Source organism: Elgaria multicarinata, chromosome 4 (genome assembly GCF_023053635.1).
Source record: "Elgaria multicarinata webbii isolate HBS135686 ecotype San Diego chromosome 4, rElgMul1.1.pri, whole genome shotgun sequence".
NCBI lineage: Eukaryota > Metazoa > Chordata > Lepidosauria > Squamata > Anguidae > Elgaria > Elgaria multicarinata.
The window spans coordinates 20,290,686-20,307,233 of NC_086174.1; the positions used below are offsets into that span (position 1 = coordinate 20,290,686).

General features: G+C 44.3%; 1 protein-coding gene across 1 annotated transcript in view; it reads right to left on the minus strand.

Moving 5' to 3' along the window:
• Window positions 1-16,548, minus strand: part of SLC8A1 (solute carrier family 8 member A1) — a 323,067-nt gene that overhangs the window by 27,168 nt on the left and 279,351 nt on the right. The window contains exon 9 of the mRNA XM_063123911.1: window positions 12,047-12,146. Coding sequence (XP_062979981.1) covers window positions 12,047-12,146 — 100 coding nt within the window. The remainder of the gene's footprint in view (window positions 1-12,046; window positions 12,147-16,548) is intronic.

Consider the following 16,548-nt stretch of genomic DNA (forward strand, 5'->3'; position numbering starts at 1 on the left):
GTTTGCGGCAGCCATTAGGCTCGCCAGGCCTACCCCCTCCTGCTCCCATGGCTTCCGGTGACCAATGGCAGGTCACCTTCTGCCCAGGAATGCCCCCCCCCCTCCGAGCAGTGCCCAAGCAAGAACAGACAGGGAAAAGCCAAGCTGACCTCGCTCAAGCAGGAAAAGCCGGGGTAAATCCCCGACTTTTCTGCTCCACATCTTCGGCTCTTTGCCTCAGTGTGGCTCCAAATCAGTGGCTGCATCATATAACCAATGCAGTGCGGATTCGGAGCCACCCCCGGAGCAAAGGCAATGGCCCCATTCAGGACACCTTAAACCATGGCTTTAACCATGATGGTTAAGCCAGAAAGCTGGGCTGTGTTCAGAAGACACCTTAAACCATGGCTTTAACCACGGTGAATAAGGCTTTCTGGCTTAACCACCATGGTTAAAGCCACAGTTAAAGGTGTCTTCTGAACACAGCCCGGCTTTCTGGCTTAACCACCGTGGTTAAAGGCATGGTTTAAAGTGTCTTCTGAATGGGGCCAATGTACAGCCAGCCAGCAACTAGTATCCAGAGAGCTCAGTCTGGCTCTCAGTACAGCTACGGATTCCACCTTTTCAGAATCAAGAACCAAAGTATAGATTGTAAAATTTGTGGATTCTTTTCCTTAGGAAACTCTGTAATATGTCATGTACGTTGAGGGTGCTGGATTAATAAATCACAGTGATAAGCTTTCTCTCTATTTTCCTTCTGCGTGCTTCTTTTTTTTTTTGTCCCCACTTTCTCCTCTATGCTCTTCCTCTTCAAAGTAAACAAGAAAAAGGAAAGTGATGCCACTAATCTAACTTGGTCACATTCTAACTGAAGATTAATGGAGCACAGCGACACCTACAAGGGAAAAGATCAGTTGGCTGAGAATCCAATTCCTCCTTATAGGTTTCTGGATGCCCTGTGTTGACAGAACCAGCTCTGACATATTTCTACCTTCCTCTGTTTCAGGTGACTCCAGCTCATCTAAACTCTCCTTTGATCAGCTGGAACATTAGTCACTCTAATGGAACCAAAGGCAGGATTTTAACCTGTTGTGCTAATGAAGGTCAACCGCTTGGGAGTCAGGCATACAGGTACATCACTCTTCTCTGTCGCCATATGCCGCACGGCATAAGCGTTTGTTTTAGCTGATCGCTTGAAACACTCATTTGACAAGCACTCTCAGTAAGAATCCCCCACAGAACATATTGATGTTTCTAATGAAGCTCCAGGGACAAATAATACCAACTTTCTGAAGGTGGCCCTGACAGAATGCTTCTCTAGTTTTACAGCAGAGCCTTCCAAACTACCCAGACTGTAAAGTCAATCTAGAAAATGTCCCCCAGATAACAGACCTTCACTACCCAGTGAGAGACCTCACAAACTTCCTGAGCATGCTCAGGAGATTTATTTATTATTTATTATTGTATTTATATCCCACCTCTTTTCCTCCAAGGAACCCAAGGCGGCGTACATAATCCTCTTCCTCTCCATTTTATCCTCACAACAACCACCCTGTGAGGTAGGCTGGGGTGAGAGTCTGTGACTGGACCAAAGTCACCCAGTGGGTTTCCATGGCCAGGTGGGGACTAGAACCCGGATCTCCCGACTCCCTTTCCAACACTTTAGCCACTACACCACACTGGCTCTCAGTGCATGAGACCTGTTGTTTTCTATGTCTCTCCTGAATTCAATAAACTTGTTCTGTTGTGCTCCTGATAATGAGATTGGCACTAAACAGGGTCCAATGTTTGGAATTGGGCTCGGAAAAAGCAATGCTACTTTATGATTTGCCAAGTCTGATTCGGAAGGCAGCCAATGGCACTTTGCCCATCACTACTAATGGCTGGGATCAGGGGCAAATATTAGTTGAGAAGGTTTTCTTCAAACGTGTACTTTGGCCCTAAAGCTTTGCCTTTTTCAAGGAACGGTGTGAAGTGACTCCAGATTTAAGACTTCCTCCTGTTAAGGGCATTCTATTTTCTTCAATTCTGCGGCTTGTTTCTGCGAGCCTTTTATCCATACCCCCATCATATTACTTTGATATAATGACACCACTTGTTTTAATTTAAAAGCAGCTATATAAAGTCTCCCGCAGGGAGAGAGAGAAATAATCTCTGCTATATACGTAGTTCATATTGATTGGTGAGTATCATCTCCTACTGATGCTTGGATAAATGGCTGAGCACTGTAACAGAAAGGTTACTGGGAGCTCACTACTGTTTTATTATCTGTTCTGCTGTTAAGGGATTTAAAAAGGAAAAGGAAAAAAAGAATTCCAGTTTTTGCAATGGCCGGTATCCAACTCTGTCCATTCACTAGGGGACACCACTGAATGGACACCACCGGTGGGTCAGATTCCACTTTTTACCACACACCTCCAAATTTTCTTTGAAGGCTTGTGGAACCCTCCAGAACAAATTTTTTTTTTGGGGGGGGGATGCGGGTAGGGGGAGGAGAGGAGAGGAAGGGGAAGCCATACTGCACAAGCAAAGGTCCACTTGCACAACTTTGGACTGAACCCAGTGATTGCAATTGTGTCTTCCTGGATACAGCGACGCAACACATTTTAAAACTATGCATGTGGTTGATTGTTTTTAACACTAATCTTACTGCTATTTTGTTTTGTGCTTCTTCTGTGTTACTGTTTTCATTCTTTTTCATTTTTTTAGGGAAGATGACAATTGATTTTGTTGTGATCTACGAACTAGACCAATAAACTTACGCATTCAAACACTGATTGCAATTTTTGTAGCTTTGTAGACTCTTAAAAATCTCAGCTGTTTCATATTTTAAAATGATGTTTCTATGTTTTTATGCGCACATTCTTTGGAGGGGTTTGGGTAAAGCTATACGCTCTACCCAAGGTGTGTGAGACAGAATGTGCTACTGTTCGTTCTTTGTTTCTGTTCAGATGAACACATTTAAGTGTTGTTTCTTGGGCACCAAAATTGAGGTCTGCCCGGGAAGCCAAAACAGCTAGTTCTGGCTTGGTATTTTGTAATTATCCTGTTCTAAGAAAAATGTTTTGGGGGAAAAACACACATTGGGGCAAGCAAGTGCGTCTGAACAGGAAGACAAATAAAATACCTCCCTCCCCTAATATGTTAGGTAATCAGATCTCTTCCTTTATAAGCGCATCTCATGTGGTGACAGGGGGCCTAGCAAACCTCCCAGCATAATTTTGGTACGGATTTCAGAAAAAACCAATACATCAAAAAAAATAAATTGAAAGCAGCTATGTGTTCAAATAGCCATTGCTGGGCAGCTGCGAAATGTAATTTGTTCAGGAAAATATGAAAACCAGTGCCTGCAGCAAGCCTTCCCCAACTGGGTCCTCTCCAGATTTGTTAGAGTAGAATTCCCATCACTCCCAATCAGCATAGCACCTGTAGTCCAACACAACGGGAGAGCACCAGGTTGGGGAAGGCTAGTTGACCGTTTCACCACAGAGGACCTTGGGACTGAACAAGTACTAGATTAAAGCAGCTCAACAGGAAAACACCACCTTTAAAACTCTACCTAGCCTGAGGCCACAGCTAGACCTAAGGTTTATCCTGGGATCATCCAGGGTTCACCCCTGCTTGAGCACTGGATCCCCTGTGTGTCACCTAGATGAACAGGTTTGACCCCTGGATGATCCAGGGATAAACCTTAGGTCTAGCTATGGCCTGTGTCTTCTGTATGCAGAGATCTTTTCCTCCTGCATGTTAGGAACAACAGGTGCTGCCTTATCCTCACCTGGAGATGTCAGAGGTTGAACCTGGGACCTTTTGTACGCAAAGCATCTGTTCTACACCCAGTTGCAGCCTTTCCCTGAATAGAGACATAGAGCTTCGTCAGACGAGCGTTTTATTGCACACTCGTTACTGGGCGCTCACAGATTTTCACGGGTCCCTCTCACAATGCCGTCTGCCTCCTGCATGCCTCCCGGCCCTTCTAGCTTTCTTTGGCCGTAGCTAGACCTAAGGTTTATCCCAGGATCATCCAGGGTTCGTCCCTGCCTGAGCGCTGGATGCCCTGTGTGGCACTTAGGTGAACAGGTTTGACCCCAGGACAATCCTGGGATAAACCTTAGGTCTGGCTACGGCCTTAGTGCGAGAAAAAAAACACCCCAGTAAGTCTGACTTATTTTTAAAGGCGGAAGTTGCCGCCATTTCCTGCTGTGTGCAGGAGAAGCAGCGGGATCAAAACGGCCCCCTGAACGGGCCACGTGCACGTTGTTTACTTCACAGAAAGGCAGCTCACATATTTAGACATATATTGGCTATAATGAGGTGGAGAGCAATCAATCAAATTTATTACGGCAAACAGCCAGCATGTAGGTGGAGAGCATCATTCTCAATCCATCCAAAAAGCATCAGATGGCTTTTCGCATTTCGTTCTGAACTCAGAGCTCAACAGAAACCAATCACTGTGTGCTAGAGAACAGCCCACAGTTGCAAACATCCTCTTTTAGGAGAATTTAGAGGGGCGTTCTCTTTAGGTCTGTAAAAAAAAGTTTGACATCCAGAGATGTTTCCTTAATGGCCAGTGGCTATTAGCTACTGCATGCACCTCACCTGCTTGGCTGGATGCTGAAGGAAGCAGCTGATGAGTTGGACGGTAGCCAGCAAAGGAGAAACATTGAATTTGGCAGCTGGCTGACAAGATGCCGTCTTTGGGGGCTAAACACTGGCTTGCTTTTGGGGAACTGGCACAGATATGAAGACTAGCATGGTGTCTGCCTGCTTGCCTGCTTCTCTGTTCTCAACTTGCCTATTTGTAAAAGAGATGACAAAAACAGCAGAAGTCTCTAGTACTTTGTCCTTACAAGGAAACTAATCCTGTAGTAGCTGCCCCTGGAGTTTTCTGCTGCTCAGGGAAATGTGAAGCATGACATGCACCAGTAAGAGAGCCTGGCGGGCAGACAGAAAATGAAACCAATTGTTGTCAACAAGCACCATTGCCTGAAATTGTAGAGGGACTGTGTTGGCTTGCATGTAGTGTGATTCCTTTTGGGCTAAATTTTCAGTTGTATGGGGAACCTGCCTTTACACCAGGGCAGTGGTGTGGGAAATGTCCTCATGGTGCTAAACCATTAAAACTATATTATCAACATAAGATGAAGTAACAGAGCCTTCCCCAACCTCATTCCCCCTGCCTTATGTTTTGGATCACGAGTTTTCCTGCATGAGGCATTTACTGTGCACTCGTCATTCACTACACATGGCTGTTTACAGGTCCTCTAGATGATGTTATGACCCTCCCGTTTCACTTCTGTTTTTAAACAGCGCTTTTGGTGAGGTATTATTTGTGAAAGCTAAAGCAAACACTTTTTCCACTTGTGTAATTGCATTAAGTAGTGAAAAAGCAGGAAAGGAAATGTTCATAGTGTAGTGCTTGGATCTCAATTCCATGATGAAATCTAAAGTAGATACATCAGATTAACAGCCTTGTGTAGAAAAGCTCTATAACTCCAGTGTGGTGTAGTGGTTAAAGTGTTGGACTGTGAATCAGGAGATCTGGGTTCCAGGCCCCACTCAGCTATGGAAACCCTCTGGGTGACTTTGGGCCAGTCACAGATTCTCAGCCCAGCCTACCTCACAGGGTTGTTGTTGCGAGAAGCTAAAATGAGGAGGATTATGTATGCTGACTTGAATTCCTTGGAGGAAAAATGCAATAAAATAAATAAATAACTCCTCAAATTTCTGACTCTTGGAAAATGCTGGCTGTGGCTGATGGGAGCTGAACTACAAAATATATGGAGGACATCAGGCTGGGGACGGCTGAAGTAACAGATAAACAACCTCCACTCCCCCGCCATAATGTATGAAGGGTCATATACTGGCAAACTGCAGTAGGTATTTACAGGGCTTTCACTCAGGGGCTAGATTTTTTTGAAGCAGGGGGAACCTTTTGGGGGGAGGGTTGCTGTTGCAGTGTAGACTCCTTTCTTCTTAGAACAGAGTTGAGCGATTTCATCTGAACAATTCATATATGTGAGCCTTTGAAACAGAAAGACCAGCTTTCTGTTTTTTAAAAAAATGAATTGCAAACTTTTATCAAGATTATTTAAATCATATTTAACAAGAGACCAGATAAAGGGCAAATAAAATAGTTGCCTTTCTGACACAGACTTCTTGCTTTGAATGAAAGGAAAGCTATTAGCTCAGAATCCTCAACTGTCATTTTGGCACAAAGGAGGCGGTGAGATATAGTCATTTCTGCAGGGCTTCCCGGCATTGATGAAAAATGGCTGAGTAACTAACTTCTACAAGATTAGAAAATCCCATTTCCTCCTTTAAGGCCTCACTTCCACTTCTTTGTAACTGAGATCCAGCAACCTATAGCCTAATCTTATATATTAGGGGTTGTGAAAAGTCTGGAAATAGTGACTAATAAGCAGTTCAGTACAGTAATGAGCAGGCCGTAGGCGGCTGTCAGGCTTTATACAGGGCAATATCCTTTAGATTCTGCAGTTCTCTGAATCTGTGATGCAGTTCTCAGCTCAGAAATTGCATACATGAATGCATATGTTAGGAAAAGATCCATACAAAATGTGTATGTTAGGGAAAGTGGCATACAAAAAAAGAAATGCAGATTTTAAAAAATTGCAGAATGATGCAGAAATGGGACGGAATGGATTTGTGACTGAATACATGCAAAACGGACACAAATGGGATACGGATTGATTTATACATCACTACTTTTTACACATCCCTTTTTGCCGCTCCTGTGCCCTCATTGTCCAGGTCCTCAAATTTAAATAAGAAACTACTCTTTTGTTTAAAATTGCACACTGCAATTTTAAACAAAATTTAAAATTTTGCATTGATCGCCTGGCTGCCACAGTGCTTCCTTTTACTAGTGAGTAGAAAGGAGGAGCAGGAGCCCCACCCCCATGTCTGCTGGGGGGTTCTCCCCAGACTGATGGGTCCTAGATCTGCCCTTGGTGATCTGCCCATGGTGGCGCCAGTGAAGCCGCTTAGGGGGAGATTTGGGGCAGCTAAATGGTGGCAAAGTGGTGAAGCCCCCTTTTATGCTTTCAACTTCTAGGCTCTCAGGAACTCCCTGCTAAAGTGGCTTTCCATGCAATAAAAGAAAAAAACAAGAATGCCGGGTTCCTGTGACACACAATGACATGAAACATAGAATTATAGAATCGTAGAGTTGGAAGGGGCCTTCAAGGCAACTGAGTCCAACTCTCTGCTCATTGCAGGAGTCTACCTTAAAGCATCCCTGACAGATGGCTGTCCAGCTGCCTCTTTAAGGCCTCTAGTGTGGGAGAGCCCATGATCTCCCTAGGTCATTGTTTCCATTGCTGTACTGCTCTAACCATCAGGAAGTTTTTCCTGATGTCCAGCCAGAATCTGGCTTCCTGTAACTTGAGCCCATTATTCCGTGTCCTGCACTCTGGGAGGATCAAGAAGAGATCTTGGCCATCCTCTGTGTGACAACCTTTCAAATATTTGAAGAGTGCTGTCATGTCTCCCCTCAATCTTCATTTTGTATCATTTGGCCTTCATTGGAAGCCAGATCCACCACGCGGCAGCATAAAAGAAAGATCAGCTGGAGAGTCTGAGAAGCGACTCTCCCAGGCAGTGTGTTGACAAATGCAGCTTCTGGCTTACTTGATGAGCAATGTGGAGGTGGTGTGTGGTCCCAATGGGGAGGCAGGGAGGGGGCAGCCAAGCCGGGGCAGCCATGCCAAGGGTGAACCCTTATGGGAAGCTGAGAGCCAATCAAGGGCTAAATTGGCTGGGTAGGAAGTGGGCTTTGATGTAGGGAAAGCTTCCCTCCTTCTAGTCCGCTGGAGGCCGTTAATAGCAGGACCTCCCGTGTGGCTTTGGCATTTAGCCATGAATTGCAGTTGCCGATTAATGGGGCTCAGAAGATATTTTACTGCACACAGATTGGCACCATGGTGCAGGGTTTTCATTTACCCTACTGTAAGAATATTAAATCGGTGCTATTTGGATTTGTTGGGCTAGACAAATAAAACTGTAAGGTTGGTTATAAAAACTCCAATTCTAAGTCACAACTATGCAGGTGGGAAGGCATTGGGCTGAATCCACTGGCAAAGAGATTGGATTTGGGTGCCCTGTTTTCCCCTTCAAGGGGTTCCCCTTAAGGGACTGTGGGGTGTATGGCATTAAGACCAAGCTCAGCATGGGGCTGCAATCTGGGCCACACCCCATGGAGGCAGAAAAGGCCTCACTTTAACCATCTGTGCCATGGGGCGTGCCTCTGACTCCTGCCCCTCCAATGAGGCATCTGGAAGGCAGGTCAGATTGATGGGATGGGTTGGTGGGCGGGTAGTCCGATCAATGGGTCCATACCCCATGCCCCTTCCAACTCTATTCCAAACTGAACCAATAAAGATGTGGCTAATTATTTAACTCATCCAAGTCTATCAGCTTCTCCACACAGGGCTTATATCGTGTGATCAAGATTGGTTGCTCACAGAAGTTTGCGGGTCCTTTACACAGCGTTGTCGGGGGCCCTCCCACAATTTATGACCTTTATCCCGTTTTCAAAAAGAGCAGGGATAACGCAATAAGGGACATTATTCCATTTCATTGGCTGTGTGAAATGACAGCGTAGCCGCTATAATCATAGCGCTATCTAGTGGCTATAAAATGAAACATACAGAACTTGCTGAGAATGGAAGTCCTTCATTGTAAGCCGTGTGTCTGCCCATGTAAAGGTGCCGATATTAATCCTGAAAGAAGTTCAGAAGCAGAATGCCCTTGTAAGGACGTGGGATTTCAGCCTCATGGGATGAACCTGGTAGTCTGAATTTGTTTCTGCACCCTGCCACACACAATTGGCTAAATGTTGTTTTCCCCATAGGATCACTGGAAACACATCCTTTTTGTAGGTGCAACTCTGTAACTAAAAGAAGCCACAAGGGAGTAAAGAGAACATCTGACATTTGCAATGGAAATCTCTGGCTCTTCATTTTGGGAGGAAAACTTCTTTCAGACAAGCTCAATCCTCCACAGCATTAAGGGGCAGAGAAGAGCCTGAGAAATATCGGAGAACTAATGATATACAGCCCGGATGTACGGAAGGACAGTATAAATTGAAAGCACTATTGGATTATAGATAAGATCTGTCCATTCTGTTGTTTACCCGATGCAGGTCATGCAATAAATTCTCCAAATGGAGCCCTAGTTAAACTAAATGAAGTTATTTGCCACCCATTCCATTCTGCTAGATGCAATCCAGTCATCCCCCCTCTACACACACACACACACACACACAGACACGACAGCCTCAGATGAAGAAGGCAGCTGCTGCTAACAAGGAAGGAGGTTGCTATATACTCTCAGATCCTCGCCTGGGAAAGTTTCTGACACTCACTTTGTCTTTGCGCTTGACTGGTTTTGGAACGAACATTGGGAAAGTGACAGAAGATAAAATGTTGTCATATGATTTATCACTCTCTTATCTCCATGGGCAAGTGATCGCTGAGCCGTTCTTTCTACTTCTGGAATGGCAGGAACGTGGCCTCTAGGCACATGGGCCAGCTGCCCACGGGGTGTGTGTGTCCTCTATGACATGGCGGGTGGGACCTAGGGAGAGAGGCAGCTTCTGCCTTTGACCCCAGGAGGGCTTGATGCGGGCAGGAAGGCAACTGCAGCAGCCCCTGCTGATGGCACACATCTCCTTAGAGTTGCGGTTTCCAACTTGACCTACAACGCCCACCATCCCCAACCACTGGCCAGGCTGGCTGTGGATGATGGGAGTTGTAGTCCCACAATCTCTGGGGACCAAATAATTGGGCACCAAAGCATGTCTCAAATTGTGCGCTGTGAGAAAGCTGCAAGCATGTCGCGAGCAATAAATGGATTTCTTTAAAAGGAAAAAAATCAAAGTTCTCCAGCGAGCCTGAAGTGACTGGCAATGGAGTAGGCTACCAACTGTGTCTCTGCATGATCCACTGATCTGGCCTTTTCAATCCATGGGATGGTGGGGGATTGTGCTGAGTCCCTGCCTTGAGTGTGATTGGATCATTCAGCTGCTTTCAACATGAAGAAGCGGCAGCAGGACTCCCTGTCCTCAGAGGAGAAGGCGTCTGCTCAGAACAGAGGTTCATGCACAAACCTAGGAGGTGTCCTTGCCAGAAGCGTTGAGAGTGAAGTGTGTTGTCAATGTTAGGTTGTGCAACCAGCGATCAGACATTTGGTAAATTTTAGAAACAATCTTTAATTTTAAAAATTCAAATTGCTACCTAGGAACCACAATGTCTTAAAGTAGTCTTCCGTAGCCTGGTACCCTCCAGATGCTTTGGGTTTCAACTCCCATCAGCCCCTGCCAGCATGAATAAGGTGTAGTGCAACACATCTGGAGGACGCCAGGTTGGGGAAGCTTCTATTAAGGGCAAAATACCAAGTCAACTTCCGGCAGCTTATGAATAGGACTGTGTTTGTTCCATATATAGAATGACAGAACTGAATTGTATTTCTTTATTGCTTTGTGATCATGGATACTATATATTCTCAAATGCCTTTCTTCTACGATGGAACGTAAGATCAAGTGCATGGCGTTCCCAGGTAATCACTCAACCTGGGTTTAACCATAGATTCCAACTCTGGGCTGACTCTCCCTTCCCCAACAACCCAGAGTTCCGGGTTCAGATGTCATGATGAACAACCCAAGTCTGGAGTGTTCCTGGGTTGTTTAGCTTCTCTCAATCACAGCAGGAGTGATTGAGCTACTGGGAAACAGCATTCTTGCTCTCTCCTAAATTGTCACGATGTGCGACTGCAGCCCTTGAATCATTTAGGAAATTCTGGAATTAGAAGACTGGAGTTAACTGCCTAATTCACCGGGGGCTGACAGCTTATGTCTGTTTATTTATTTATTACATTCTTATACTGCCCATTAGCTGAGGCTCTCTGGGCAGTGCACAATTAAAACCATAAAATACAACAAGTATCCAAATAAATTCAAAACATTAGAAGTTTTAAAAGGCAAGATAAAACCAAATACGTTACAGTCCAGGGAAATCCTGTGTGAAAGCAACCTGCCTCATCCTGGGATCATCCCTGTGCATCCACATGATGCACAGGGGATCCCAGGGGCAGGGAGGGATGATCCCTCCATTTCCCCGGGATAACTGGGACGGCTTTTAGCCTGATTTTTTCCACAGTCTCGGGATTGTCCCGAGACCGCGGGAGGTTTGGGTGGCCATCCCAGTTTCGTCCCAGCTCCTGGCAAGTAATCGCGAGGAGGCAGGAACCGGGCATGGGGCACGGAGCTCTTCAGGTGCTCCGTGCCCATCAGGGTGTGGGGAGTAGGGTAGTGGTTTTTTAAAAACAACAACAACACCCACCTCACTTTTCATTGGAGTGCAGGTGCGCTCATTGTCTAATTATTATTATTTTTTAAATAGCGGGCACATTTCTCGTTCCTCCTGGGATGTCGCGCGCACATCTGTCCAAAGGGGAGGATCTCACAATCAGCATATTGCAAGATCCTCCCACCTCCCTCCCCTGGTCTAGACATGCCCCTGGTTAGTTTAAAGCAATCTGGTTAGTTTAAGGGAGCTGGCTAAAGTCTGTCCCTTCTTCCTAAGCAAAGGACATTGCTGGGGTTCCCCCACGCCTAGATTAACATGGGTGATGGCAGCTGTTAGTTACTTGACCTGTCTGACCTCACAAGTGAATCAACTTCCAGCAGCTTATGAATAGGTGCGCTTGTTTCCTTCATCACAGCTGCCAAAGCCAGTGCAGGCTAGGTGTATTTGGGCAGGGTGACCATATGAAAAGGAGGACAGGGCTCCTTTATCTTTAAGGGTTGTATAGAAAAGGGCATTTCAGCAGGTGTCATTTGTATGCATGCAGCACCTGGTGAAATTCCCTCTTCATCACAACAGTTAAAATGGCAGGAGCTATACTAGAGTGACCAATTACAGAGTGTCCCTATATCTGGGGTCAGGGTTACTAAAGTATCCTATATATGGGTCGGAGTTACTTGATGCCCTAAAGACAGGAGAAGGGCTTCTCATAATTCACGGCACATGTAGAAATCGAAACCTACCAGCACTGACAGTGATAGCTTCAATGAACTGCTCTCTCCAGCTGTTTGTTCCAACCACAAGAGCGAGGTTTGTCTTCTTAATGAGCTTGTCCACCGTGTTCTGCAGATGGATATAGACAGCCGTTAGGAAGCTTAGCACACGATCAGTTCAGAAGATTGAGCTCACAGACGGAAGTGTAAAGCCCCCGGTTAGGGAAGTTGGCCAGCTTCAGACATTAACACCTAGTCCGAAAACCTCAACTAGTCAAAAATATGGCAGCCAAGTTGGTCAGCGATTCACCTAGGGGTGACGATATTATACCAACTCTAAAATCACTTCACTGGCTGCTAATTAGTTTCCGGGCGAAGTATAAAAAGTTGGTTACTACCTTTAAAGCTCTACATGGTTTGGGTCCAGGTTACCTGTGGGATCACCTTCTCCCGTACAATCCTCCCCCTTTGGGAAGAATTTACTCCAGTCAACAAAACCAAGGCTGACAACTATTACCCAGAAGACCTTTTCTTCTGCCGCTCCCAAATTGTGGAATGGCCTGCCGGGAGAGATTCGTCAACTTAACAGTCTTCCGGAATTTAAGAAAGCCATAAAGACTGATCTCTTCTGGCAGGCCTACCCAGTTGAATTTTAAGATGCCTTTTAATAATGGGCTGCTTTTAATAATGTATTAGTTTTATATGTTTTAATCAATTATGTGTATTTTATGGTGTTTGCATTTGTGTTGTACCCCGCCTCGATCCAGAGGGTGAGGCGGGTAACAAACAAACAAATAAATAAATATATTATTATTATTGTTGTTTAAAAAGTGGCTTCTAAGGTAGACCCATGCAAAAACAGTTTGGCTTTAAAAAGGCTTGAAATGTACATGCAAAGAATTTCTTACCACAGCCTTGTAAACAAGCCAGCAAAGTTAGTAGCTTGCACATTTGTTTTTACTAGCCTACGAAGAAGCTAATAGCCTGCGCTTAGGGTGACCATATGGAAAGGAGGACAGGGCTCCTGTATCTTTAACAGTTGGACAGAAAAGGGCCAGATACAAAAGAGGGTTTTGTATCTGGCCCTCTTCCAAAGACAGCATGGAAATGCATCCTGGTCATGCACTTGTAGGGATGTTGTGAGTGCCCAAGTCAGGCGCTCCCAACACGAGCACGGCCCCCACTTGAGTGCTCACAAGACCCCAGTGAGTGACCCCTGTGAGCAACCACCCACCCTCTGAAATCGCCCACTTCTCCTTCCTGCATCTGTGGCGGCTGCCATTGATGCAACCGGGGGGGGGGGGATTGTGCAATTCCCCCCTCCCCCACCAATGGCAGCCTTAAAGGCCCATTGACGCAAAGATAATGGGAGGAATCACTTGGGCCTTTACCCTTGTGTCAATGGGGCCTTTAAGCCTGCCATTGGCACAGGGACAGGGAGAGTGCAATTACAGAGGAAAGGGAAGTGCGTGATTCCAGCGTGCGTGCGGGTGATTCCTGAGCGCTTGCTGGAGCCTTGTGAGCCTCTTCTGAGTCTCACGGGCCTGACAATCCGGGGCGGGCAACTGTGGTGGAGGGGTGAACATCCACTGAGGCAAGTGCAGATGAGTTTGCCCACTCCTACTCACCTGCATGGAATTCCTGGCCACTTATGGTGACTAGGCGAGTTGCTAAATACAAGGCTGTGCTACCATATTACTTGTAAAACATGTCTCTTTTAAAATCTCTATTTTGCGTTAGAAAGGCCTGAGACCTTTTACACTCAAGTATTTCCTATAAACATTTTACAGCCGAATCCTATTGATGGAAACAAAGGAATCTGCATTGTACCAGGCCAGACTACTCATTCATCTATCCTGGTAATGTCCCCTCCTTGACTAACAGTGGTTCTCTTGGACCTCGGGCTAAGGTTTTTCAAATCTTCTGATACTGGATCCATTTTAACTGGAAAGGTTGGAGGCAGGGATGAAAAAAAGACGGTATAATTCCCACTATGTTATGAGAAAACGCTTGAAAAATGGATAGGTTCCATCCCTTCCCCAGCAAATATGCCAATACGTCAGAATACTTTTTTTACTGACACACTTGCTTTATTATAAGTCAAACTAGACATTTGTCTGCATCTTCTATTGATCCTCTTTTATTTGTATTGCACCTGGGAGCCCCTTCTGAGGCAGAGTGGCTGTGGAACTTTGTTTTCCCAGAATGCACCCGAGTAAAATGCAGTGAAATCAATATGAAATACATATTGGAGCTTCTTTTCCTTACAAATGCAACCTAGAGGATTATTTTTTTAAAAGCCATACCATGATTAAACTTCAGTCAGCCTGTCTGGGGCCAGATAAAATTGCTTTGGGGGCTAGTTGGCCATTCCTGATTTAAGAGATGTACGAAATATTTAGGCCGAGTGGCACAAAACGGATGAAAACAGTGGATTTTTGTTGCTGTTGCCAGCAATAGTGGTTCTTACTCATGTGCAGATAGGAAATTTGGCCTGTTGGAGACCAGCAAGTAGTGTATAAAGCTTTACTAGTTGATTTCCTTAAGGTGTCTTCAGAGAATGCAAATGGAAAAAAAGTATAATTTGGAATATAAATATGATACAATGACTAATCCTGTAGATCAAGCTGTACTAAAATAACTAGTACGATACATCGGCTATTGAACTAGACTAGAGATGTAAAATTTCCGGAAATTTTGAGGCCATGGAAAAACAAGCACCACTTACTTTTTTTTAGCACTCTTTACAAATCTAAAGTCACTTTGTTGCTTTAAGACAGCCTTCCCCAACATGGAGCCCTCCAGATATTTTGGGCTTGAGAAGAACACTGGGCACTGTAGACCAAAACATCCAGAGGGCACCAGTTTGGGGAGGCATGCTTTAGGAACAAAGCAGCCCCTTAGCAGCCCCTTCTGTTCCTAAAGTTATTTTATGTACAGTTTCATTTCATAAAATTATCATTAGGTTTTAAAACCTTTAAAAGTAAATTTAGTAAATTTGTAATTATTGTCTAAATAGATTAGAATTACATTAAATGACTGTTACAGCATCAGAAACACAGGACTCTATAGAACAAACCCAAACTGTCAACATAAATATATATCAGGAAAATATACTTTAATCAATCATTTCAAGATGGAATGAAAGAACTAAGTATGATGGGAAGGAATCTTACAGAGCGGATTAAAAAACCATTTCCCCCCCATGGCTTTGTTATTTCCAGACATTTTACATCTCTAGTCTTTCTATAACAGTGCTCTTATTACATAATTTTTAAAAATCATTTTGCGGGGAGTAAAGGCTGGGTAACAATAAATAAATACTTTGTCTAAAATTCTAAAAGAAAATATTTCATAATCCAAAGGTTGTTCGATTTTTCATTTTTTTTTAAGAAAAGCACAAAAATGGTCCTCAGAAAAACATATCTTTTCCGTCTAATTTTGTGTGTGTTTTGCTGGCTGTTCATAACCGAATCAACCTCACAGGGGTTGTCATGAGGATAAAAGGAAGAGGGAAGAAGCATACCAGCTGCCCTGAGCAACTAAAGAAATGAATAAATGAAGTTTTTAAAAAATGTGTTCAGACTCTGCCAGGGATGGGAGATGTTTGAGTTTGTTGCGGTTCTCCGAATTGTTCCTTGAAGCTTGTTTTCCCTTGTTTGTGTTGCTGAATGTAAGTAACTTTTTTCTTTTTTGATCAGGAAAACTGTGCAAGTTTTCCCAATTGAAAAAAGTACGCATTTTTAAAAACACACATTTTCCCAATCATCAAGTGAGCATTTCCCCTCATAGGTTAATCCATGAAAATACAGATTTGGAGGTGATTCGCTCAGATGCGCACCTCCAAAAATGTGCATATATGCGCACGCACACTTCCAGAAAAATGTGCACATGTGCATTTTCAGAACTGGGCATGTGCACATATGTGCATTTCAGATGTGCATATTTTTAAAACATGAACACAATTTTAGGAAATTGTGACAATTTCCTGAGAATTGTGTTCTTGCCCATGTTCACATCTGAAGTTGCAAATAGGACATGTTTGCATGATTTGTCAAAAGGAATGAAATTCTCATACAGCCCTAGATTCTTCATTAAGGAAGTTTTATTCTAAGGCAGAGAAGATCGAAGTTTGCTATCAGACTAATGTCCTATTCACACTTTACATGAGCGCCCCTGCGTCCCAGACATCCATGCTTTGAACATTGTCACTGGTAAAAGAAATCCATAATGGAGCTACTCATGCACAGAGCCTCCTTTATAGATGGCCACACTCAGTGTTTGGATGTTGTGGGTGGAGGTGAGGGAGGGAGTAGTTTAGGAATATGACAGCAGGGGCAGAGCTACTACTTCAACATGTGAGTTCACTACATTCATGTTAATATGCGAATAGGGCTTAACTTAGCCAAATTAAGGCCATTAGCCACTGTTGTCCAGTATGTTTTCTTCCTCCAACAATTCTCTCTATTAAGGCTGCAATTCTGAGTTCCCCCTGTCAATCTTAGATAATAGCTGTTTAAAAAAAATATCTT